Here is a 27,363-nt window from a genome sequence, read left to right as displayed (position 1 = left end):
TGAAAGAACCAGCCCACAGTATTTAGTTGTAATTTAACATGATTTTAATGGCCCTGTCACTTTGGCAGACTCTAATGCAAGCTGTCATAAGGTTTATTAGCAGCCAGCTACAGCACAGCGTTCAGCCCAGTGTTTAAAAAGCCAAAACCTTTAAAGCAAGGTTAATATGTGGTGTAGTTCATGCTGTTCGAGACAAACTGTGGCCTCGTCCAGGGTTGCTGTTCAAGTCTGAACCCATGAGCAACATCACTTTTACTCAAGCTGCAAAATTGAAGGTTATTTTTATGGCACTAAGTACTGAGAAGGATTGTGCCTTTCTCTAAACGGTGTCCTAGTTACTGCCTAATCCACAATGCTCATTGTCAGCGCTTCCCTTTGGGGCTGCTTCTGCTCCAAGCATACTGTCATGAGGCAACAGTACAGTCAGTGTATTGTCCAAAGATGAGTAATACTTTCTGAATTATTTCACAGTATGACTTCAAATTGGGCTGTGAAAAGTTGTTTTTGAAAATCTACAAATGTGCAAATGTTTCGGCAAGAATCTAAATACTCTGATTCTCTGCAACCCAGAAGACAGAGGAGGACTGACCCAGAGAGGCCATGCACATACTGGATGTCATTGTTTTCATCTTTGAGCTTAAAGTATGAGGTATAACTTTCAAATGTTCTTGTTGACTTTCTCTAATGAAAGGAAGAAATCTTTCCTATAAGAGCTTGAATATCACCTGTCAGTGCAATCTCCTCTGAAGGCACTATATCTGTCATAAGGTGTATGTGTGTCATATTATAAATGCTTGGATAAATACGTTAACTCCAGAGTAACACAGCAGGAATGTTGACCGGCCTCTTTCGTTTCCTGTGGCTGTGTTTGCCCCTATAATCCGTATACAGGTGAGAAATGGGAAAACGGACTAAACTAAACATCCAATGTAAATATCTCATTCATTAGCGTTAAAGAACGTGTAGTTGTTTAAAACCCAAAAAGGGGGACACACGCACCTGAGCTTTTAAACAGATAAAGGCACCTGCTGCTTGATGAGTCACTTCGCGCGTACGCGTAGTGCCAGCCGGGCCACATTCCTTACGCACGGAAGAAATCTGTGAAGCTACACGTTCAATGAGCCAGACCCGTCGGACCAGCCTGCCCGTTTCTCTCGAGATGCGTATGCTGCTTCCCATTCCACCTCATTCTTTCACTGAAACCGTTTCCAGAGCGCGTGGGCATACCTGCTCTCGGGCACTGACGCGCGCGGACCAGTGAACAGGTGGATTTACAGCGCTGATACGGCCACAGAATGACAGGCTGAACCCCACAAATACTGGAGTGAAGGTTTTGGTGGAATTAGACTCAAAAACATCATGGACGAGGTATGTTGTTGTAACTACTTTACACTGTCAGAGTTTCGCAATAGCCCATGCTACTTACTGTAACTCACTTGATCGCCTAGTCTGGTTTCAGTAGGCTTAATTTGTGAGTAGCTTTTTCAATAAGGTTTCGTTGAATGGATTAAAAATACAAATAGACTTTAGTCAATGACTTCAATATAAATGGATTTACGGTGTAATCTAATACGTGAACTAGTTATAGTTTATAACAAGTGCGTGACTGCCAAAAAAGTCATAGGAGACAATAATTCAAGAGCAAGCTTATATTTCTGCAAAGGAAAATTTAAATGATATTTTTTTATTGATGCAGATAATCCTATAAGCATTCTGTAAAGGACTGCCCAGTCAATTATACCTATGGTACGGCTGCTAAAATGCTCTATTTACATAAAGGCAAAGGTCTTCACAGCAGCTGCACATTTGATCCTTTATACAATTGTTTTCAGAATTTACTTTTGTTGTGTTTTTTGTTTTGTTGATGATGAGTCAGTGTTTATAATTATCATTATCATTATTATTATGATTATTAATATTAATATACATGACTAAGTATGGGGGTGGCCAATGATAAATCCTTATTACATACTGATGGCGGATCACTTTCACAGGAGAATGTTATGGATTTCAAGACCCTGAGGGCCAAGTTCCAGGAGGAAAAGGACATGCTCCTGATGCAGACCCCTAGGCCTCTCAAACCTGCTCTTCCAGAAAAGCCCAGAGTGGTGCCCCCACCCCAAAGCCCCACTCACTACATGCCCGCAGGAGCACGGCCATCCCTGCTCACCTCCATCAACCAGAGTCTGGAAAGCAAGACCCTTCAGGCCCCACGAGTGGTCTTCAAGGATGAGAAGAAGGAGAGTAAAAAGCCATTTCTGCAGACCAACTCCAAAATAAAGGATACAAAGATCAAAGTGGGCAAAGATAAGAGCAAAGGGGGGCGAGAGAGGTTGTATGATGAGGATGTCCCTGAGCAGAAGCCCAAGAAAGACAACAAAGACAAGAAGAAGGAGGTCACAGCAGAGCTGGTCCCAGCCACGCCCCCTCCCAAAAACAGTACCCTCAAGAAGAAGGGCTTCCTTGGTTTCAAGAAATCCAAAAAAGACTCCACGGATGTCCCACCTGAGCCCATCCTGGACATTCCAAGTTCTGAGATCTCAGGACCAGTCCCTCTGATCCCGGCCCCGCAAGACTTCTCCAGCCCAAACCTTGAAATCCAGACTCCTTCTAAAGCCCTGATGCCTGAGATCCCCATTCTACCAAGCTCTAATCATGCAGCAGAAATCCCCCCTCTCATCTCCACTACTCCAGACTTCCCCCCTCAACAAGTCTTTTTCCCTGAGGTCCCAGCCTCCCCTGCTGCCCCCTCCCTGGAGGATGAATCCACAGCACCCACAGAAACTCTCCATGTGCCCCGTCCAGCCAGTCAGATTGAGGTGCTCCCCAGCCAAACACCTCCCCTCATTATCCCAGAGCCGGATGTGTCCATGCTGGCCCCCCCACGCTCCTCTCCTTCTCCAGACCCAGAGCCCGCTGAAGAGCAAGATGAGCTAGAGACTTTAGAGATCCCCCCTCCCCCTGAGGATCAAGACCTCGGTTCAGTCTCACCGAAACTGGACCGACCCCTTTCTGCACTGTCTGCCCTGGAGAGAGCCGCGGAGATGAGCCCAGGGAAGAAGACGCCCCCAGGGGACCAGAGAATCTTCAACGCCCTGGAGAAAGCACGCAGGATGGCTAATAAGTAAACAAGTTATTCTGTGTGTTATGTGTTTAGTGTGTGTTATATATGATAATTGTCTTACTTGTCCCCAGTCACCAAAAGCCAGCCTCTCCTCTGACGGTATCCCCTCCCTCAGAGGAAGGGGTGCCTGATGGACTCACGCTGTATAATCTCCCACCCATCGACTACGAAGGAGGGAAAGGTCTCCCCCCAAAGCCAGAGGTCAACGGTCTGGACCACCGTATGTGACTCTACTCATTTCTGTTTTCAAAAAGATAAAAGTATAATCAAGAGTCGGTGTCTGCTGTATTGTAAATTGGCGACACAAAGATTAACGTTGTCAATGATCTGAAGCTTTTTTTGTTTCTCTTGCAGCAACATAAATCTAATTTAGCAACATAAAAGCATAATTTAGTTGTTTCGGAGCTCATGAGTGCACTGCCTTCCCACAGACCCACCTGTGGGGAAAGGCCCCTGGGTACATGCTGTTCTGCTCCAGTGCTACATGTTTTGAGTGTGATGTTTTGAGCTGGCTCTGGTATGTAGCCCACAGTATAGAGCGGAGCTGATGCCAGTGGGTGCCGGAGGTGTTGGCTGGGGAAAGTGCCTTTAAAAACACAGTCTGGAGCAGAGCTGTTGTTTTAGTGGCAGAGACAGCGCTGTGCAGGCAGGGCCTCGCGCTGGTATGACAGATATGACACAAGAGGAGCAGCATGTCCATCATTATGAGACGCTCTGACACCATCTAATGAAAAACACTGCGCTGGCGTATACAAAACATGCCCCATTAGCATATTTATTGTCGCCCATGAATGCATTAGGCCCCGTTGAATCAGTTACAATTTTACCAGGACCACTCATTTGTCATTACATATTATGCATAATGATTGTACTATGCACGGTCTAGACAGCAGTGTAATATTTGACAATGGAAGTCACACACAAATGGATTATTTTGAAGGGAAACATTTAGCATATTAAAATATAAAGTGTTGGCTTTTCACGCAAGCATGTAAGAGGTTGACATAACTTTCACATTGTGACTAACTGGTTTGGTTTGCTCACAAATCATCTGTGTCTACTGTCTGTTACTCCTTTTCCAAATGCTAATCAAGTGCATTGTATTTTGTGATGATAGCCATTCTACACATCAAGTTAGTAAGCAAAATGCACCGCCTGGTCAAAACAAAAGCAAATATTATTTATCGAACTCCTTTAGGCACATGCATTTGCTGTGACATTGTTTTGTTAACCTTCAGCAAAGTCACAAGAGTTACGTCCATCCGGGGTTGCAACACATTTGAACCAAGATCTTGATGGTGAGAGAGTCAGACCACTGTGCAGAGCCTTGTCCAGCACATGCCAAAGTTTCTCAATGGTGTGGACTAAGAGGTGGCCCGTCCACAATGTTTCTCATGCTTCCTGAATGTGAGACACAGTTGACACAACTTCAAATATGCTTGTCGTGCCTCCAGGGGTAAAGAGAGAAACAATGCATTGATGGAATAACCTGGTTATTCCATGTATTCAGGTCAAGTCAGCTAACCTCATTCGTTGGCCACATAAGGTTGTCGACCATCTGCATCAAACCCCAGATCCAGGGGGCAACTTCTGGTTTTGGACCTGGCAGTGCGTAAAGAAACAGTGTAGTGACACATCAGGGGCTCATATTGGTTTTTGGTTTTTCTGTAGGGTCATCCTTGGTGTTGGAAGGTATGACAGAGTTGGACGTCCCGGTGAGGCCTGTCGTGCCTCCCCCTCCTCCCCCCAGGAGGCAGCTGTCAGATCCTGAGATCATTTCTGCTGCTCCACAAACACCTGCCCTTCAACCCTCTGTGGACCTCAGCGCATTCAACCCCCTACCACCTCTGGAAGACAATGGTCAGTGAAACACCTCCTCCTGTTTGAGAGTGTCCTTTCTTTCATGGGTCCTACTTAAACGTGTTTATCATCACTGCTTAAAAAAGAAAGAAAAGCTGCATAAATAGATGTCATATAACAGTTAATCGAAGTAATAATTTAGCATTTCTGATCACGTTTGTCTGCAGTGGTGGCGATCCCAGCCCCCGCAGAGTTCATCGAGACAGATGCAGACATTGGCGCGCACACAGACGTCCTCGAGCTTGAGAACGCGACCCCCGAGGCCCACTCACCCGACCTGCCCGTGTCCGACTGGGGCTCGGAGTCTCCGGACGGCCCCAACCCCTCGCAGCTCATTCCCAACGGGATTATCCCCACAGGCGAGGTCCTGCCCACTACACCTGCGTTTGACGGGGATGTACCGGAGTCCTTGAGCAACCGGAACTCTGTGATAAGTGTACCGGAGTCCTTGAGCAACCGGAACTCTATGATAAGCGTACCGGAGTCCTCGAGCAACCGGAACTCTATGATAAGCGTACCGGGGTAAGGCGTCACACTTAATAGGCATAATAAAACACGCTTTGCTTTGGTTTGTAAAGTTACGTTATTGTGTTTGTCGTAGGGGTGACGGCAATCCCTATGAAAACGCAGAGAATGTTTATGAAGATGTGTCGGCGTCTAAAAAGAAGTCGAAGAGTGACGGCAAGAAGCGCAAAGGACCTCCTAAAAGTAAGAGCCCCATTTAAGTTACCAGTTGTTTAACTATGGGAGTGGCTAATAAAAGGTTAGTCTCCTATCAAGATCCATTGAGACACATTTAAAAACATTTATATATATGTTCTTCGGTTGCACTTCCTGGACACCATGACCCTGAGGCAGATTTTTGAATTACTACATCATCCTTTCATAAATGTGTGACTTTGTAGCCAAAAGAGGATGCACGATAATGTGTAATAAGGTGTAATATCATGCTCTGCTGCTATTTTGTGTTTATTTAAGTGTCCATCAAGATACATACAGCAAAGGAGAAGTGTTTACATTCCAAGCCAGGCAGAGATAGTGAGAATTATGACTTATTTTTGCATTTCTGTTCTTTCGCATGGCAGTAGGGCTAGTATTGCATGAAAGGGAGCAAATAAAGAATTGTGATATTCCGTAAATTGTCAAACTCGTCGTGACATTGCAGTCTGCAAAGTCCCGAGCATAAGTGTTGCAGCCTGAGCCCCTAGGCTAGCGTGCAGCACAAATCACAAAGTATCAACCTTAAAAGATGAGTCATCCCCCTGAGTCACATTTACAAACTATGACAAACAGCCCTACTTAAAATTCTCTAAATTAACTTTTACCTTATGGAGTCAACACAGCGGCCTTTTACCGCAGCCTGATTTGCATAATGGTTTGGCATTGGTTTGTCACTGGCACAAAAGGGAATGTCTTATTTGACTGCATCTTATTTGACCACCTCGTTTGTCTTTCTCTGTGAACTTTATGCACCTGTCATGTTGACAAATGAATACCTATGTGTCTATATCCAGCTGGCTTTGAGAAATATGTGAGGAATGTAGTTCTTTAAAGCAGCACTAACTTGTTAAATCCTTTCCGTAGTCCCACTGGGGGTAATACAAATGTTTAATGGGATGATTGAGGGGTCTTTCATCTCTCCCTGGTGTCTCTGGCCAGAAAACCATGCTTGCAACTTTGCCTGCACCGGGTCGGAGGCCACAATACGCACTAATGGAATCACGAAGAAGAAGCTAGCAGGCTAACGGGCAAAGCTAATTGAGGGCTAGCGCCACTTAAACAGTATTTACAGCCAAGTTTGAGTGAAAAAAAAAATCTTCATTGTGTAATTGGATGTACAATATCCCTCTCTCCCTTTGTCTTTTCTGTCAGCGTAGTATTTGCTCTCACGGACAATTAATGAGTAAAAAAAAAACGCAGCAACACCTGCAGTGGCGCTTATGGCCTCTAGGAGCATGAGTTGCTTAGTACTGCTTCAAGCTCGTAATGGCAATTGAACTAACGCTGATCTCATCCTTGCAGATCCATACGCAGAATCAGCAGAAAAGGTAAGAGTGTGTTATAAGTTGAAAGTGAGTGAAAGTATTATATAAAACACCCCTTGCTTTTTCATTCAGGATTCTGTGAGTGTGTGTTTGGTGTCGGAAAATACTAAATACAAAACTTTCATTCACACATTTCATTTAACACATTTTTCACTTTACTAGTTTTTACACATTCAGGGGGATTCATATTTGAGGGAAGACTGAAACATAAACTGCTAAACAAAAGCAAGAATCGTGCATTTCAGATCTTGTTTGTAGAGGTTCAATCTACAGGGTTGGCAGGTTTTACACAAATAAATCCCAGTGAAGACCAATTAGCTATTTTTGCTTTACATAAATAATTTCAATCATTCAAACAATGGTTTTTAATAGATTTACAACCCTAGTGTCTCATTTGTCCCTGTGTGTTACAGACTGAGGAGAAAACCAAGACTGGCAGGTTCGGCAAGTAAGTCACTCCTCACTTGACCCCCTTTGCCACTTGTTATTTCCCAAGCGCTCCTCGAGATAAGGATTTGTTTGCTAGGAAGTGTCTCCATCATAATCACACGTTGGGCTTAAACACACTTCAAGGTGTCTCTCTATCTCCGTAACAAAGCGCTGTCTTTGATTTAGAGGCGACAAGAAGGCCGCGGCAGCTGCTGAAGGCCCGGACGAGAAAGAATTGAAGAAAAAGGAGAAGCAGCGATTGGAGAAGGAGAAGAAGGAGCTGAAGGAGCGGCAGGAGAGAGAGAAGAAGGAGCAGAAAGAGAGAGAGAAGAGAGAGAACGAGTTGAAAAAGAAGTTCAAAGTGAGCGATGTTGACGAACAGTCACTGCAGGGCGACGTGGGGGAGGGTGGGGTCTGGGCTCTGCTATTAAAACCAGTCTGCGTTCATTCCACGCAGTCCATGAGCTGAGCGTGTGCAGCTGCCAATGGAATCTGTGTAAACATTATTGTTAGTCCTATCGCTAACTCACTCAGAATATGCTCAAGAGATAATATTACTACAAAGAGAAATGCAAATGCCACTTTGGTCCATCAATGTCTTTTCTGGACGATTAGTGGTTAGGAAGATGATAATGTGCACATCAGAGACAGGCTTTTACATGTAAATAGTAGTATATAATAATAATAACATCAAATTTGATTTCTAAAGCGCTTTACAACAACCAAAGTTGACCAAAGTGCAATAAAAATGCAATAAAAAAGGGCATAAAATATCATTAAAAAACAGTGCCACAGAACTATGTGTCAAGTGCCCTTCGAAACAGGTGAGTCTTTAGTTTTGCTTTGAACAGAGGCAGGTCTGTGATGACACGTAACTAAGAGTTTTGTACCTGCCACAGCAAAAGCACCATCACCCCACTGTTTGTAACATGAACCCGAGTAGGTGCCCAGTGTCTTTTACGTTCATGCCATGACATTCTTAAATGTTCTAAATTGATCTCTTTACACCGCTTATTGGCATTTATCTTGTATTACCTAATGTATCTATAGTAAATAAGTAAAAGTAATTGTGGCCTAATTTCTGTGCACAACAATAAAACACCGCTGCCGGCAGAGCAGACTGGGAAGAGTCAGAGGCTAAAGAAAAGAAATAACTACCAGAAATACCTTTGTGTTGAAGGCAATTTGCGCACTGAGATAACCAGGTGAAGGTGTAAACATATAGAGGGGCACTTTCACCTCACACATCAGGTTTTACAATTTTAAAACCAGATGTGTGAGGTGATGATTTTAAAATAGGATCAATGTACTAACATGGTTAAACACTTAAACAAGTCATAATATGGACTTTATAAACTAGTTCTTATCCAAACTAAAACTTTTGAGCATGTTCGAACACACCGGTGCATGAGATGAGTAAAGTTTGTAATCTTTCACAGATCACAGGGCAAGAGGACGCCATGTATCAGGCCACTGTGACTGTGGCCTCAAAGGGGCGAAAGGACGACCTCCCAGTGAAGAGCGGAGACACCATCAGCATCATCAGGACCACCAACTGTCCCAAAGGGAAGTGGTTGGCCCGGGACAGCAGCAACAACTGTGAGGCGAAAACAGCTTTTGACAAAATGGCCCAGTAATATTACGTACGTCTTTTTACCGACTGTGTATTTCAGATGGTTACGTTGCTGTGAACCACGTTGACCTGGACATAAAGGAGATGCTGGAGTTGGGGAAGAAGGCGGCCGTGTCCCGAATGAACAGCACCAGCGTAGAGCCTGAGGTCACCAGCTCTGGAAGCAGGTGCGTAGCATGTAGCATCTTGAAATGGCTAAAATGTCTGAGAGAGAGAGAGATTACTCACTGTAGCTTGATATGTTGGTGCATTTCAGGGCTTCAAATCACTATCCAAATGAGAGCTGTAAGTATTTAACGTTGGATATTTTAAAAACATCACGATAAAAAGATTAAATACGTGTTTAACATTTAATTTATTCAGTCACGGATGACAGTGAAGAATGGGCTTGTGACGATGATGAGACACTTTCTCCATCTGAACATGTAGAGCCTCAATTACCAATGTAAGTAAATGTAGACAGATACATTTAGAACACGTTTTTATTATGCTAATTCTTTAAATTATACTTTTCATTTCAGAGTACACACTAGAACGCACTCTATGCCAGATATGGGTGACACAGGTAAGTCACAACACAGCTACAATCATACATTTTCGACATTTGTCATCTGGCTGTCTTTTATCTTGATGGATGTCATATATAGCAGTGGGAGATAGCGCTTAAGAAGTTGATTTTGTGACTTGCCTTAATCATTCACGCTATGGCTCATGTCGACAAGTGGGATGATCAAAATGTCAAGAATTTATTTTGCATTTCTCTTGCAAAAAAGAAAAAGCTGACAACTTTTTGATATTCTTTCTGTTATCTTACTCAGGATTTAAATACACATGTGCTTTATTAAAATAGAGTGAATATTCAATTGAAGATTGTTATTCCTGACACATGCTTTGATGCGTTTTTCAGGAAGAGAAGAGCTTACCTTTAACCATCAGCACAGTCACAGTGATCTTGTGGAAGGCCCCCATCTTCAGTAAGTTTCCCTTCATATTCAGAAAATGTGAGCCGTGTGATGTTAAATACAATATGATTTATTTAGAGCCAGAAACGAAGCCCTTCAGAAGCTCGCCACATTTTTCCACCCGCCCAAATCTACAGAGCCAACTGCCAGGTACACGCAACAAATAAATAATACAATTATTCCAAAGCTTATTTCATATTACAGGAGTCTTAAGAGGTGACTCTGACAATGGGAGTTTTAAATATCTGCTTTTTGTGTTTGCTTACAGCCCTGAACCAGCGACAAGTGAGTAATCCTGTGCTATTACCCAAACAATGCTTTTGTTCGACATTAAAGCTATCGCCATGAATACCGTTTGTTACGTAATAGTATCTCACACATTTTTTTCCCTCCTCAGCTCCAGAAGCAATCACGGAAGAAGACGAAGAAGAAGAAGCACCCATGTAAGCGCACAAGGACACTCTATAGTTTACTTGTTATGCTGGAACGAGCTTTCCCTTTTTACAAACATCGAAGCTGATTGTTAAACCAATAAGAGACAGAAAAGAAAGAGAGTCTCTAGTACATTTTCAGAGAACTATAAAGAACTGGAAAAACATGAGCAGCTTCTCTTGTCTGCTCGTTCAAGTGCCTATATGTAAACTTTGTGTAGGAACTCACTACACTTTAAAGTTTAGTGAGTGTTGAATATTAAACACTTTCTGCATGTCTACAATCTCAGTGTCATTCAACAACTCACATGCAAAACTCAGTGTGAACAATTAGACAATTAGGCTGTGTTGATAACATCCGACTCGTCGAAAGGATTGGCTTGATTGGCTGTCGTGTTTTTCGCAGGGCTGAGTCTAGTCCGTCCCCGCTGCTGGATTTTGAGATCCCCATAATCCCTCCTCCTGAGCAGTACGCCGACTTTTCAGAGTGACCCAGGAAACATCGGACTAAACTTTCTGCTGTGGTGACGGTCCCTCTCTGTGAGCCGTGTCTCTGAAGACACACTGTGACCATGACTTTTGGTCTAAACGACTGTGACGACAACTTCATCAGTGACGGGTGTTCAGACAGAAACACACCCACCTGAATTTTAGCCTTTGGACAACAAGCTTCCACAAACTACATACATTTACCAGGGTACAATTTAGCCACTGTTGTATTTAAATAGAGATGTCATGTTTGTATTTGTATTTTTTGTATTTTTGTAACTTGAGGTAACATTATTGTGCCATTGGACAAGTGAGGATAACTTATAGTTAAAATAAAGCTGTAACATGTACATAAACTCTTCAGTGAGGTTAAAGTGACTGTTTCTACCCTCAGTGCCTTATGTGTTTGAGCATCTAAAACTACTTTCAGGTAGAATGAATGTGGAATCAATATAATGCATTAGTGTAAGTCAAAAGCAGTTGTACAAATGATTTGTCATGTAAAAAGCTAAATATGTTACCATTGGGATTAATATCCATGACGTACTTCAGAAAATATTTGTGTCACTCAGCTACAAGAGTTTAGAAAAGTTCCTGGACCTGTTCTTTTAGTGTCGCAAATGATTGGGCTGTTGAAGAAGTTTCATCAGCAACTACTGATCATTTAGATGTATGTTAGTGTTAGTATCAACAAAGGGGTTTACACTGACTGTATCTGCTAGTTAACCGTCTCCTTGTGGTCTGGGCAGTGACGCAAACTTTTATCCATCACAAAGAACATGCCACTGTACCAATTCTAATATTTCAAACACAACTTCACGCATTACTATCCACCTCTCACCTCTGCGTAGATATTATTGACAACTGTTAATGAACTAGAGGCACAAGTTTTACTTTAAAACATTTTATTGTTTTTCAATAAATACTCATTAAAGTGCAAATTATAACAGCAATACAGTATCATGCAGTGCATAATAAGAGAAACCCAAATCGGACAGCAGTGGACTCACCCAAACTCACTCTCACAGTCACGACATAGACATAAGATACAGATACACAAATGTTCACTTTGGTACAACATGGAGAGTCTGTGGCACTGAACTCACACCATGAACATGCCACTGGTTTTTGCATATATTTATTCAATATAACGTATGATGAACACTGGCGCCACCCTTACATTTCCCCAAAACATCCCCTGAATTTATCGATTGTATACGAGCAGTCGTGATGCCGGCGTGTCCGGGGCTTTGGTAGGCAACATGAAAATATTTAATAAATAATAATACTTCCATGATAGGCAAAAACACCTGAACAGATCTGTGATTTAAACGTGATACACACCTGGATTGATCAGCTGTTTGAGAACCATTCACCAAAACATCCTGTGTAAATGATGGAAGTGAAAAAACACTGTGATAGCTCTGATAGGACTTGTGTGGTATGATCAGTGGACTCACTATTTTAAGTTTACATTTTAATAATATCTTCACTTGTTACACTTTGTTACTTAATGCCATCTGATAATGAATCATCCCACAAAGCTTGTTACAGTGATTATCAGGAGTGAAGAACTCATATATGGCTGCAGTGGAGGATACTGAGGGTCAATGAGAAGAGCCAGTGGTCAGAACAAATAATGGGATTAAGCAAAGCAACCAAAGTGTGTTTTAACAAAGATCCTCCAAAATACTTTTGCAAAGCAAACCCACAAATACATCAAAATTCACAAAGTCGCCACATTCGGACAGTCCATAAAAGTATTTAGTTTAAATTTTGTTCAGATTAACCGAAGTGATAAATATAAACCCAAGACAAATATAAACCACTGACACAGAAAACCAACCCAAACAAATGAAAAAACATTTTCCTCAAAACTCGGGAACCATTGAGATGGTGTTGCTACTGAGTCAAAAGACCAACTATTATAAAACTCAAAAGGCATTTTTCACCATGAACACCAGCTGGTATTTAACTCTAACTATTTACTGAATGAAATGTAACACGATGTGAGTTTAAATTTAAAATAACCCTGTTTCTTATAACACCTCAGTTCAGCTAGTCTTGTCAAAGTGCATTGTATTCTGCACAGCGCTGCTTCGTTTGAACCTTGCATAATTTGCTACCTGCTCATTCAGTTGTAACGGCCGCCTGTCAGCAGGTCCGGCACGAGTCAATGCTCCGTATTTGACTAAGAACACACAAAGGCAACCGTCCAGTAATCTTCCCTTGACACCCAAGCACAAAAGGCTGACAAAATGTATTATTTCCACTGGTTCTGCTACAAAAGTGTATCACTGCATAACAAAATCATGGAAAATGTTTTAGCTTGAAATAAAACCAATGTATTGAAGCAAGTCAGATAATCTTGTTAGATTAACAAGTCAACACTACATGTAATGGTAATGTAGACATGAATCTTTTGCAGTATTATGCTAAAGAGACAAACATTGGGCTTCAAATATTAATAGAAGATCAGTGAACTGCTCAACAGCCCTTATACAAACCAACGTCCTTCATGCATAACTATTGATCATCAGCTTATATGTTAACTGTGCATCCATTTCAATAGTCATACGACCAAAACATGACAATAACCAGTCTTATATAGAAAACTCTGCCATCAAATGTCCTCAATCCACCTCACACATTCAATCTCTGACTTCTTTAAGGCAACTGGAGCAAAATGCCGGTGGCGTTTTGTCTTTTAACAGCTTTAGGGTGCTTCGAAATAGTTTTGTATAAATATAAATATCAATTAAATGAAATATCAAGAACAGCAACACTGATCGACTAAAGCAACCTCTCGATTGTACAGTATTAGAAACAAAATGATGTGTGATATTAACTGCAGCCTCAGCGTGTGACACATGTGACATATACGTCCTCCCTGTGTCATTGTCCGTCTTCTCTTAATTAAACATTACACTGGAGCCACACATGAGCGAGCAGCACATTGACAGTGGATCATCTCGTCTTTTATAAAGGAGTCCCCTCAAGTGTAACAGAGCTGTGTTGCATATTAATAACCATGCACAGTGTAAGGGCTTGTGATAAACACATGGGGCCATCCCATTATTCACTGTCTCTAAAATAAAGAAGTTACTGATCAGGATTCTGTTCATGATTTACTCTTTACAGAAGAAACAAAGAAAGCATCTCTCAAAAATAAATCTGATATCTAAATTATCTTCTATATAATTAATAATAATATAATATAAACATTTTGGTATTTTTGTCCAATACACAACTATGCATGGATAAAGAAACCAGTTTCTCTAGAAACCATATAATTAACATAAATAACGTGTTCCATAGACACTACTACTACTATCAAGTCTAACACACGGTGCTTTGATAAAATACAGATGTGAGTCTGACCTTGTGCAGGTTCAGCGGGACGTCCTCCTGCAGCTTCCCCTGGTGGTGAGGTGTAGAGGAGAGCTACTATAAACTTCATCACTGCTGACTCTGCTCTCACATCTCTGACCTTTACTTTGACCCACTTTGTATGAACGAGAATAAAACTATTCATTTACAGTAGCCTTCCTGGATGTGCTGGCTCTTAGTCGTACAGGAATTTTTCATGGTTGTAGAAATCTCTACTACAATGTAGACTTCCTCTTGACACAGGCTCCCTCTGTCTCCGACACTTCTAGCGCGACTCCCCATGACATCAGTCCCAGCTCAGTCCCAGCTCAGACCCTCAGCGAGCCAGAGCGGTGATGAGGCTGGCGCACATCTCAAAGAAGTCCATAGTATGAGAGCCCTGTCGGGGCGTGAGCTGAGGGGCACTGCTGGAGAGAGACAGGGAGCCGGGCAGAGAGGAGCTGAGCTGGGACAGGTCCACAGCAGGACTGACCGAGTCTATGCTCAGTCTGGGCCTGTGGAGACCTGCTGTGGAGCCAGACCTCTGAGGAGTGGACGATCCCGACTTAAAGCCCACCGCCTCCATGATTTCATCTGAGTAGAACACAGTGGGATTATGGGTAAATGTATGGATTTATTTTACTACATTAGACACATACATGTTTGTGGAATTACATCAATGTTGTTTTTCAGGGTGATTTAGAAAAGTGTGGTTGCTCTCAATTATTAACTAGCAAACAAACAATAAGAACAAACATCATTGATACTTAGATCACGAGTTTGAATGGATGTGCGTGAAACCTACCATCAATGCTTTTAAAGTCGAGCAGGTAGGATTTGCTGTCCACTTGGTACAGTTGCAGACTCATTTTTACCAAGTTTCCTGTCACTGGGTTTTTCCTCTTCACTCTCAGATGATATGGATTCACCACCTGCAAAACAAGACAACAGAAGCTCACCATATAGTTTACAGAGGCTTAATAGGCTAATGTTACTTAGCACCACACTGCTACATAATGATTACAATCAATTAGTAAAAGAGGTCTTTCCAAATCCATTACCTTCCAGTCAAAGTTGAGCTGTTTCATTGCTCGATACACCTCAGCCATGATGTCATAAGGTCTGCTCTGGCTCCTGATGCCCAGGTGCCACTTCGCCTTCTTCACGGTCAGAGGCTTGGGGCGGGTTGTGTTCAGGGCGTCCAGTGGGCAGCGGGCTTTGGGACTGTCAGCCAAAAGAGGGGGCATCCTCTCCGGGTGAATCTTGACTCCAGGAGGCACAGGCATCCCGTCCTCCATGAAGGAGCCCTGAGGAGGACTAGAGGCCAAATAGAACTCACTGGCCTGGGTCATGATGCGCCGGTTGTCTATAATCAGATGGTAGGCCACAGCCAGCTGGTCCTGAATATATACATGAGAGAAATATGACTTTGAATTCAGTTGTTAAAGCAAATAAAATAATGAAACAACAGCACATCAGCATTACTTCCATTACTATGCAATTTAAAATAGGTCATACTTAGACGCCGACAGCGCACAGCATTGTTATACTGCGGAGGTGCAAAACTTATTTCAGAACAAATTTAAAAAGATGTGACTATTCTCGTCAATTCTATGGTAGGCAGGAACATACAGCTGCAGGGTTTTTGCAAGTCTGGGGAGTTGCAATGCTTCTTGTTGGCCACCGGAGGCACCAAGCACTGCCGATACACTAACTGTGGGCACTTATTATTATGCAGTAGAAACATAAACAGTATTTTACTTTGGTAAAGTATGTCACCTGTGGATCTCCGCTGTAGAGGCTGGACATGACCTCGGAGTCTGGGCACTCGAACTTCTCACACACTTCCCTGACAGCCTCCTCATCCAGGACAGTGGAGTCGTATGAGGGGTCCTCAGGGAACAAGTATCCAGGCAGGTCCTGCTTGAACCACTCATGTTCTCTGAAAAGATAACACACACCATAACCAGATCTTATGTTTTAAGTAACATGATATGTTTTTAAGACTTCTTTTAAAAAATTCCAAGATAACTCAAGAAACAGAAACCCGTTCACATGTAAGAAGCAGCCATGTCAGATTCAATTTATGCAGCCAAAAATACCCAAACCTTTAGTTTTGTATAATAACTGGTACATTTTAGTGAACTGATGTCTTCTCTATACCCATTTCCTCTTAGTCATCTTAAAATGGTGCCATCCCACACAAAAGGCAAGGATACAATTTGACAGTGTAGTGTCCGTGCCCACATTGCCCAGCAGCAGTGTCTGTACCTGATGTCTTTGATGGTGGCTCGTTTGAGAGGGTCCACCTGCAGCATGAGCATGAGCAGCGAGGCCACAGAGCGGGTCAGGTACTCGGGGATGTAGAAGACCCCTCCTCTGATCTTCTTAAACAGAGTCGGGACATGCTCATCATCAAAGGGCAGGGTGCCACACAGCAGGGCGTACAGGATCACTCCAGAGCTCCAAATGTCCACCTCCGGGCCCGCGTACAGCCTGTTAAACACAGACACAAAAGCCATTTCACCTACCGCGGTACTTAAGACCATTTCTGCAGTCATTAATAACACATTCACACTACTGCGGAAAACGCCTGACAGTAAAAAGGCTTTCACTGGTCAATATGAGAATTTCCTTCGCAACTAAAAGGCCTTGTCACCATATGTTTTCCATGGCAGGATAGCCCCACATAATGCTCCGGCCTATATTTTTTTTCACTCAAACTGTACAGCTGTAAATACTGTTTAAGTGGCGCTAGCCCGCAGTTAGCTTTGCCCGCAGTTAGCTTCTTCACATGGATTCTATTCTAGTGTGTATTGCTGGCTACAACCTGGAGGCAGGAAAGTTGCAATGGTGATTTTCTGGCCAGAGACACCAGGGGGAGATGAAAGACCCCCAATTATCCCATTAAGACTTGCATTACCACTTGTATTAAGGATTTATTAAGGTAAACAAGTTACTTAGTTACTTTAAGTGCTTGTAAGGATTAAGGAGTATTAAGGAGGACAAAACAAAAAATCAGATAACAAAAGGTGGCACCATTACAAAATGTGGTTTCACAATAAATGATTACATTTTAAACTAATTACAATATTAACAGCCTATAGATGTATCTACTTTACATCTATAAATTATTAGCAATTTTATATTGACATGAATTCATATGTCTATACTTATCAAAGCATCATTTCAGTTTAGAGACCATGAATTCTGAATCAATAGCAATAAGTCATGGTCCAAAACTCCACCAACACTTCAGGGCAAAATAAACATAATAAAGTAGTGAGTCTAGCCACACAGACCTCCCTGAGATGACCTCTGGAGCTGCATAGTTGGGGGAACCACAGCTCGTCCTTAAGAACTCACCATCTGACATCATGTTGGAAAGACCTGTTCAGTTGAAAGACATTAGCATTAGCTTTCACTACTGATCAAGGATAATAATAGAACAAATACTTTATCTTAATTCTCAATTTTATTTTTAATAATAAATAATTATGGTTCTCGCTACAATGGTTTGTGAGATTTAAGTTTCAAGTTTAAGTTGCCGCCAAAGTCCAAACTCCAATGACCATGACTAATCAGCGATAATTGATATTATTAACCATAGATTTGGCCATGATTTGATTAAACTTCGAATCATCATCCCTAGAGCCCACCTATTCCTCTTGAAGTTGTACTGTAAGTAACCATTTAGGCATTTGACCAAGATGATGTCCCAGATTTCTATATATAAAAGCTACATTTTATATCATATGTTCTTGAATAAAATTACAATAAACGAGAGCGTAACATCGGGTGTCCTAACTTTGGAATAGTTTGTAACCGAGTAGAGCTATCTCTGTATGTGTTTTGACAACTCCTTCCCGCCATGTGAAGTCATCTTTTCAAGATATCTACAAGAGGGAAACAGTGTGCTAAAATCTGCAAAAGGGAAGTATAAACAAACTCTCTTTGATTATTTGAGTGGAGCTAAAACATGATGACTACGTGACTGTATCAAAGTATCTCCAAAGCTGCAGCTATTGTTGGGGGATTCTAGTTCACTGTAATCCAAAAGTAAAAGAAATACTGGCTACTGCGGGAGAAATTGCGAATAATATTCATAATAAAATAATAAAAAGTGGGGGTAGGGGGAGAAAAACAATTCAGACAAAAATGGGTAAAATTGTGAAAAAATTAAGGGGGCAAAATATTGGGACAAAATAAGGAATTAAATGTTTTTTTTCTCGACAATTTTGTTTGTGAACGATAAAGCAATGTAAATTTAGATGATAACCTGCACATTTTAGCATTTTTTGAAGGTTTGCAAAAATATCGCCATCGAGAAAGCCCCCAAAATATTGAGATATTCATTTTTGTCAATATCACCCAGGCCCTAATGTCAGAATCTGCACAGCAGTTTGATCCGCATTGCTGCATTCTGAGCAGAACATGTTGCTATTCTTGATCGAAGTATCACTTTTCTCCCCTGCTGACATCTACCGAATGCTTACATTTCTGGAACATGGTCAGCACACGGGGGCATGAGTTAAACATTAAAGTTTATCCTCGTTCACCCGTAAAGACTCTGAGCTGAGAGACAAAGCTGCTCTAATTGGATGAGCCTCTTTGCTCCCGCCACAACCTCTGCTGCACAGTAACAGCTAACGCTCTGATATCCCGACCTTCCCTTTTATCTGTCCTGTCCTGCTCCCTTAATGCTGCTTTTAACACACCACTGTCAGCCAAAACACCCAGGACACCCCCCTCCTCTCTCCCTCTGTTCTCTCCTATCAGATGACACTGGGCCTCAAGGCTTCCTGCCAGGTCTGATATGATCCAGTGCGTTGCTAAGGGAACACGCCCCGCACGCCCCGCAGAGCGACCGGCCTTGCGGTTTTGGAAATGTTTCTTGCTAACAGGGTCATATTGCATCAGCGCCAGTGTCAAAACCAAGGTTGATTAATTATGCTAGCACCAATCTGCCATAATCCTGGAATAATGCACTTTCACTTTATTATGAGGTCAGAAGGGGCGGGATAGTCATTTCAGAATGGATGTCAGGCCGAATTAAATCAGGAATTCAATTAAGCTGAAAAAAAATCATACAAAATATGGTTCAAAGCTGTTCTCATACTGTATTCATTATGTGCATTTAAGCGGATCATGATGCACACTAAAAAAAAAGGGTTTTGCTTACTTTAGATTTACACAGACAAATTTAACTAAAGAAAAACTTACCAAAGTCTGCAATTTTGGCATTTTTATTTGCATCCAGCAGCACATTTTCAGGCTTGAGGTCTCTGTGAACCACCATGTGTCTGTGGCAGTAGTCCACGGCTGAGATGATCTGCTGAAACAGGCGCCGAGCTTCTGTGTCTTCCACCTGACAGACAGCACAGTATGTGTGACAAACATATACTGTATGCACTGAACTGATTATAATGTTGCTGTCTTACTATGCAGGATTACTCAAGCATGCATAAAAAAACATGGTATTGGGTTTTGATTCATGTTGGAGAAATCCTGCGTAATTGCCTAAATGCATCTGCTGATGTCACGAGGTGGAGCTTCTCCCTGTTTTAGAAGTCCACACAGCTTTACCAGACTCATTCTGACCATTACACTGCTCCAGTTACCTTCACTTTGAGGCATACAGTATCTCGCAAATAATTAGCAGGTATTATTATTAAAGCAGTACTAAGTAACTCATGCTCCTAGAGGCCAAAAGCAGCCCTGCAGGTGTCGTAGCATATTATGTATTTTTACTCATTAATTGTCCGTGAGAGTAAATACTACGCTGACAGAAAAGACAAAGTGAGAGATGGATATTGTACATCCAATTACACAATGGAGATAGCTTTGCAGCTAGCTTTGCCCATTAGCCTGTTAGCTTCTTCTTCGTGATTCCATTAGTGTATATTGGTGGCTCCTACCCGGAGGCAGCGAAGTTGCAATTGTGGTTTTCTGGCACACTTTATTTTTTTTTATTGTATTACCCCCAGAGGGACAACGAAAAGGATTTATTAAGGTAAACGAGTTACTTAGTACCAGAGGTGGGAGTAAGTCACTAAATGCAAGTCTCGAGTCAAGTCCAAGTCGTGAAGGTCCAAGTCTCAAGTAAGTCCAAGTCAATCGGTCATGGGGTCAAGTCAAGTCAAGTAAAGTCATAGCTTTTGTCAAGTCACGTCAAGTCAAGTCTTGCTTTAGCCGGCAAGTCACCTCAAGTCACAAACGCCAGCGTGTCTACTTTTCATGTGTTTAATCTTGAAAATAATAAGTGCTTTCTCAAGATACCGTAATTTTGAAAATTTAGGCTAAAATCAAACTTTTAAAAACTCATGGATTTGGATTTAAAGTCTAATTAATATTTAAACGCCACAACATTCAAAATATATGTATTATAAATAAACAGTCTATGTACAAAATTGCTGGGACAGCATTTTAAGGAAGGGGGCCCGGGGGGTAAAAAAATATGAAATATAGTATTTTAAATATGAGCTGCTTTTCCCTGCAGTCTGAAAGATAAATATAAAATAATATCTTCATTTTTGGTAGTTTCTGGCAGTTTTTCTGTCAGTGGTTCCCTGTAATGCCCCAGCCCCTGTATACTCGGATTCGCCCCTGCTCAAAATAGATTCCGCGTAGCCTTCAGTCCCGCTGTCACTGGGCTGTGTGCGGATGTATAAACTAGCCACTAAATGCTGTAAACTTTGTGTGAACACCTTAAAACATCGAAAAGCCCCAAGATTTCTGTTGATTAATCAGCTCTTACGCATCGTCGTTCTGGAGGCTCCGTCTGCGCTGTAGGTCCAGCCCATTGTTTCAAACATTTTCCTGTCCGTAAATCTCCACCTCTTCACTCTGTTTAGAAAACTTTTAAAGGGGGCCTATTATGCAAAATCGACTTTTTCAAGCTTTACATCATGTTATTAAGTCATTCCCTCATTAAAACCATGCCTGAAGTGTTGCCTGGGCACATTCACGTATTTTCGAGTAATCTGTAGAAACTCTGATGGCGGCCATTTTAGGGATAAAACGCCTGATTCCTTCAGGAAACGCCCTCGACCTCCAGGATACGCCTCCGACCTTTCGTCACCAGCCGAGTAACCAACCACTGCTCCTCAGCAGAACCCCCTCCCCGCAGTGTCTAGCCCTAAGATGTAAACAGAGTCATCATGGAGGATTAGCTCCATGTGTTGTGAACCGGAGCTACAGCAGACTTTTACAAAGACACACATCAGTGTTTCTGTTACCGAAACACCCAGGATTCAAACCGGTGACAAGAACGCTTATTTCAGTGTCTGGTTCTGCGCTGGGCCTTGATGATGCACAGAGCCTCCGGAGAAAGCTAATGCTAAGCTAAACCTCGAGTCATCACGTGAAAACGAAAAATATGCACAAATAAAGTCAATAAAACCACCACACACATAAAGAACCGTTTAACAATGATCACACACGGAGCCAGGCTTGTTGATTTGGAAGTTTATTGCTCACATTTCATCTACAATGGGTCATAGCCGAGTGGTTTTCTCCCGGAGCTAACAAGCTAGCCGCGACAAGCTAACGGGAAAATTCACTGAATACAAGCAGCATATTATGCATTGAAAACGTCACTAAAACAGGCAACTGCTTGAAGCAGCCTTTATGATGATCACACACTGAGCCGGGCTTGTTGATTTCGTAGTTTATTGCTCACATTTCATCTACAGTGAGTCGTAGCCGAGTGGTTTTCTCCCGGAGCTAAGGCACTATTAGCCGCGACAAGCTAACAACCTTCACCTTCACAACATTCATTGAAAACAGGCAGCATATTATGCACAAATAACGTCAATAAAGCAGCAACTACTCGAAGCAGCCTTTACGATGATCACACAATGAGCCTGGCTTTACACATTTGTGGTTTATTACAGACTTTTCATCAACAATGAGCTGTAGTCGATTATAACAAGCTAATGGGTAACCTCGAAAAAACACTGTCCACCTGCAGATAATGTCCGTCTTTGAATCGTATGGGCTCCTGCAGATCCTGGTGTCGTCCATGGGGGTATAGTTAGAGATCCATAGGGCATGGCAGATGCAAAGAGATAGCCTCCAAACAGCAGTTATTTTTCAGGCAAGAGCCCCTTCCAAGCGTCCGGTGTGGAAGGTTCGTTTCCAAATAATATCCTGTGTGGCCATCGTTCACAAAGTGATAAACAGTAGCTCCTTTCCAACAATAAAAATTAAAATGCACCGATCGTAGTTTCAATACTGTTGAGACAAGCGCAGTGTTGTTGTGATGCCACAGACAGCGTGTGGAGGGGGCGTGTCGCAAAGGGTCAGAGGTTCTTAAAGAGACAAAGGCCTATTTCAAGTCATTTGCTAACGCCATTTTGAAAGAGCAATTTTATACAAGGCAGTTATTCTAATTTACTGCATTGACAGACCAACAGAAGGTTTCGTCATCATTGTAGTGTGCTATAGACTGGTGCTATGTGGCTGAAAAAAGCATAATACCCCCTCTTTAATGCACGTATTTCGACCTCGTATTTCCTCCTGCCTTGTCGCGCTGTATTGATTAGAAGCGCTGTGTCTGGTCACCGAACACGCATGTGGCTAATTACCATATGTAAACATAGATGAGCCGCTTTTATGCAATGAATCCTGATCTTTCGACAGTTTCACTCAAATAAATAATAACCATAAAGTCACAGCAAGTCATTGAGAGTCATTGGCCTCAAGTCCAAGTTAAGTCTCGAGTCACAAACAGCAAGTCCCAAGTCAAGTCAAGTCTTTTTGCAGCTTTGGTCAAGTAAGTCTCAAGTCCCGAAAATGTGACTCAAGTCTCCCACCTCTGCTTAGTACTGCTTTAAGCCATGTTTACTATATACTGTATATATGATGGGATGTGAAGCCAAGAGAGCCCATTTTAAAAAGCCTGAGAAATGTTGCATGTAAATCCTTTACAGCTTTGTGTCAACGTCTTGCAGTAAAATGCAGAAAGACAGAACACACCACTAGATATAGCAGTAAATTGCCTTACTCTTCCATGTTTGCAGATGTAGTCAAACAGTTCCCCTCCAGAGACATATTCCATCACCATGAAGAAGTCTGTCGGAGTGCTGATCACCTGGTACCTACCGCACAAAACGCACACATTAATTGAAGGTCAGGTGTATTGAATTTCAGGTAGGTCCCGCCTGAGGAACGGACGCTTATGCATGACTCCGCACTTCTTATCTAGAGTTGGTGAAGCACTATTTTAAAAGAATCAAGAAGCAAAAGCAATTTTCTGCTTCGTCATGGCACTGCACAAAAAACATGGACTGATAAATTACAAAATAGCTAAAAGATGTACAGTTTATTTCAGTATAGTATTTGCTTTTACTCATGGCACTTTATTTCCTCGTATTAAACTTCATAATCATGATGCCCTTCATGACTCAGAGCTACACAGGACTATCACCATATTAGTGCAATCGACTGACACAATAATATCAATAATATACCCATTAGTGAATTTGTCTCAAAGTGTACTTTTCATTAATCAAATCTTTTTTTTTTCTTCTTATATGCAGCCCTTGACACTTAGACTCAAATTAATGTGGCCTGGGACTGGCACAATTGCTTCAGTAGCATGTAACCTTTTGTGTGAGAGTATAAACAATGTGTGCCCCCTTTGTTCACACACAGTTAGTGCCTTGTTGTGTTTTGCACTCCGTTGGACCCCATGGCTCAAAATACACCAAACTGCGGACACATGTTGCCCCCAAATGTTAATGTACATGTTTATGAAGGTATGGCAATGTGCAAAAAGCTTGTGGCCTGGCAACCCACATATCTGCCATAGCTTACATGCAACAGTGGGTAAACCCTAGCCCGGGCTTAAAAATAGTCACGAGAATGTTGAGAGTCAGATAGGCAGGGTGCAGGATATAGGAAGGTCAGGACAAAGTTAATACAAGACTACAGTCAGGAACATCAGCAATTATGTAGGCCAGGCATTAAACAGCGGTTGATACAAATTAAGAGCATTTTAATCGCACAATAAAGTGATTTTTGTTTGTTATCTATTTTTATTTTACTCAGTTCAGCATTACTTAAATTTATACTTTAGAATATAGTTTGTTTTCTGAGTTACATCATGTAAAACGGAGAAATCTAGCATAGCAAATGAAATTATGGACAAAAGGAGGACTAACACTTAATTAAGTTTGGACTACACACACCCAAAAGGTATTTAATATGAATTTACCTGTGCTAACTGAAATAAAATTAGGCCCAAGAAGCACAGTATAAACCCGGACTAAATTATGCCTAAATTCTCTCACTATTGCTCAGTGTAGGTAAACAAAACCTCCAGATAAAAGGACCAGCTCAAGTCTGTTCTCAACTAATTTAGACTGCCGAGTACAACCAGATCTAAATCAAGATAAAATCGTGACTAAACTGATTCTAAAATAGATAAATAAATTGGACGGAATCATGTCTAAACCTGAAAAAACACCTATTCTTTACTATTTTTATCATTGAATCATGAATGAAAACTAGTAATGTCATCGGTAGTACACAAACCACTAGCTCCTTTACTCGACCTCCTGGGAACCATGTGGGTAGTGTGACAGTAGTAAACAAAGGAGGGACCAACACAGATGATGACACAGGCCCAAAATATGATCACAGACCATTTATGAAACATGCTGAAGGCAGAGGACATTCTTTGCACTTACAGCTTGATGATGTGTGGATGCCTAAAAAGCTTGAGGTTCTGGATTTCGCGTTTGATTTTGCCCACCACATCGAGACTGCGTATCTTCTGCCTGTTTAAGATCTTCACAGCCACTTTATGACCCGTCAGCTGGTGCTCTCCGACTAAAAGCACAATGAAGCAGATATGAAGCAGCTGCATCTCCGAGCTCAATACAGAAGCACAGATAAGCTAAACACAGGAGATAAAGAAAGACACTTGTACAAAAGGAGCTAATGCTTTACTAATTCCTATTTCCTTGAAATCTTAGCAGGCATTTTCCTCACCCCTAATGATGATGACTGTTTATGTCGGTGTCTTGTCTGTGTGGCAGAAATGAAAACCCCTTGTCTCAGCTAAAACATGGTTATATTGCAAATAACACTGCTCAGTACAACAACCAATTGTTTGTAGGAACTAGCCTATGGAGCCCAGTTCAGACAACAGGAATGATTATCTTCACTGTCCCATTTTAGGTCTAAAATTATTCATGGTTATCATTTATTTAGGGGTGGCTCCAGTTGGATGTAACTTTTGGGGTAGTTATATAAATTGTAGGCTATAATAATATAAAAATAAAAATAAAAATAAAAATAAAAATAAAAATAAATATAAATATAAATATAAATATAAATATAAATATAAATATAAAAATAAAAATAAATATAAAAATAAAAATAAATAATAAATAATAATAATAATAAAATCACAAGGTCACGGATAATACAGTTAAGGGGAATAAAATCGGACAAAAATACTTCCACGTGTAATAACATTGATATCAGGGGCATATCCCACTGATTCAGAGCGTTTGTCACATCACGACGTCAAATGTTGACGTCGTTCTCGTCATCACTGAGTAACGATACGGGTGCGCGTGTTTATGACATGCTGTGCCTGTGCATATGCCCTTAGCGCCAACACAGGTCAAAGGAACAACATGGCTATTACCAATAACAAGTCTGTCGGCGAGCGCATCTTTTGGCACACGTGAGCTTTTGTCCCGCATGTAATTCCACCTGTCAGACTCGCTGACAAACACTCACGGCCAGTGGGGCTTTGGCAAAAAGAATTTGACTTTGAAACAGTCGCATTCACGAAGCAGATTTACGCTATAAATCCCCTCCGCTGTAATTATAACCTAAACCAGCTACGCTACGCTCCCGCCGATCACCGGTAACTTCAGTCCTCTCCGTAAAAGGGGAGCGATACTTCATGTATTCTACCTGACACCAAACAAACGCACGCATTCTCCATGGCACGACCAAAAGAAATGACTTAACTCTTCACTTTCCCGAACGTGCCGACTCCAAGCGTGTCGCCGAGGATGTAATGGCCGATTTTTACCCTGCCTTCGTGTTTCTGTTGTTGCCGCTCTGCCATCTTCTCCCGTTACCGAATCGGCTGGGTTCGCTGGATTTAGTAGGTGCGCTGCCTGCTTCCCGGCGGGGAGGGGCGGGGTATCACGCTCACTCACTATTGGGAGGAGGAGGGATCCACTGGGATTCAGGCAGCCGACCTCTCCAAATGCATAGTCAGGTTATTAAGGTGAAAACAGTCAGCGTTGCGGCCAATAAAATCAAGAGGATGCTTTTCTCCAAGACGATCATCTGTCGTAACGCGCAGTATGAGTGATGTACCCGGATGCGCGCACCAAAAGCGAGCAGTTTACTCTTCATTAATCCTTATGCTAACGGCGCCTTTCTAATCCGTCCCAAGGCTTTGTCACTCTGGCCACTTCGAAACGTCAGTGTTTGTGTAAATATACGAGGCGACATCCTGCATGCAGTCAACACTGTGCTGAAAAGTTAGCTGCTTAAGAGCAAAAGCAATACAAACATTTTTTAATATTAGGTATTTTAATGAAATATTATTAGATATGAATAATGAAAAAGTGCTTGACTTTAAAATGGTCTAAAGTTAAACAGGTGAAAGGTCACTGTCAATGTTACGCATGTAGGAAATGTAGCTGTGCATTTGAGACCACTAGATGGCAGACCTGTCAAATAAACCTAGCTGTTTTACTCTAAATGGAAATACTTGGCCTGAATTTAGTTTAGTTTGAACATTTTACGCACAGTAAAAACAAACAAATCTTGCACACATACATTTTATTTGGATTAAAATATTTCGTGCAACTGACTTTATGTTCCAAAATATGAAAAATATATATTGTCTAATTAATTGATCATCATATCATATTGAATATCATATCATATCATATCATATCATATCATATCATATCATATCATATCATATCATATCGTATCGTATCGTATCGTATCGTATCGGTGGATAAATAAAAAGTAG

At 41.7% G+C, this 27,363-nt stretch overlaps 2 protein-coding genes across 2 annotated transcripts; one reads left to right on the top strand and one right to left on the bottom strand.

Moving 5' to 3' along the window:
• Positions 1–1,077: 1,077 nt before the first annotated feature.
• LOC306977247 (uncharacterized protein) lies at positions 1,078–10,975 on the top strand (the record flags this gene model as incomplete). The annotated part of the gene is made up of 19 exons (XM_079575454.1): positions 1,078–1,368; positions 1,995–3,124; positions 3,196–3,344; positions 4,796–4,984; positions 5,152–5,506; positions 5,586–5,692; positions 7,007–7,032; positions 7,443–7,477; positions 7,645–7,819; positions 8,898–9,057; positions 9,132–9,258; positions 9,348–9,376; positions 9,455–9,536; positions 9,613–9,656; positions 9,999–10,065; positions 10,132–10,203; positions 10,322–10,338; positions 10,451–10,496; positions 10,891–10,975. Exons 1-19 carry the CDS (start codon positions 1,360–1,362, stop codon positions 10,973–10,975), a joined length of 2,904 nt encoding a protein of 967 aa, XP_079431580.1. The 5' UTR covers positions 1,078–1,359.
• A 3,692-nt stretch (positions 10,976–14,667) lies between these two features.
• On the bottom strand, positions 14,668–26,595 carry prkaa2 (protein kinase, AMP-activated, alpha 2 catalytic subunit). The gene is made up of 10 exons (XM_079575273.1): positions 26,337–26,595; positions 25,037–25,178; positions 23,350–23,443; positions 19,566–19,710; positions 17,645–17,732; positions 16,614–16,838; positions 16,122–16,284; positions 15,404–15,742; positions 15,148–15,274; positions 14,668–14,936 (listed from the first exon to the last, which is right to left on the bottom strand). The coding sequence occupies exons 1-10, from the start codon at positions 26,434–26,436 to the stop codon at positions 14,680–14,682; spliced, it is 1,680 nt and encodes a 559-aa protein (XP_079431399.1). The 5' UTR covers positions 26,437–26,595; the 3' UTR covers positions 14,668–14,679.
• Between the last annotated feature and the right edge of the window lie 768 nt (positions 26,596–27,363).

Source organism: Gobius niger (assembly GCF_951799975.1).
Source record: "Gobius niger genome assembly, chromosome: 17".
NCBI lineage: Eukaryota > Metazoa > Chordata > Actinopteri > Gobiiformes > Gobiidae > Gobius > Gobius niger.
This window is presented reverse-complemented; position numbering and strand designations above follow the sequence as displayed.

What these genes read in the sequence shown, in the direction of transcription:
- prkaa2 (XM_079575273.1), bottom strand. Translation starts at nt 26,436, where the DNA reads ATGGCAGAGCGGCAACAACAGAAACACGAAGGCAGGGTAAAAATCGGC. An exon ending in CACGTTCGGGAAAGTGAAGA is followed by an intron (nt 25,179 to 26,336) that starts GTTAAGTCATTT and finishes TTGTGCTTTTAG; the next exon opens with TCGGAGAGCACCAGCTGACG. An exon ending in AGCTCAACTTTGACTGGAAG is followed by an intron (nt 15,275 to 15,403) that starts GTAATGGATTTG and finishes CTTGTTTTGCAG; the next exon opens with GTGGTGAATCCATATCATCT.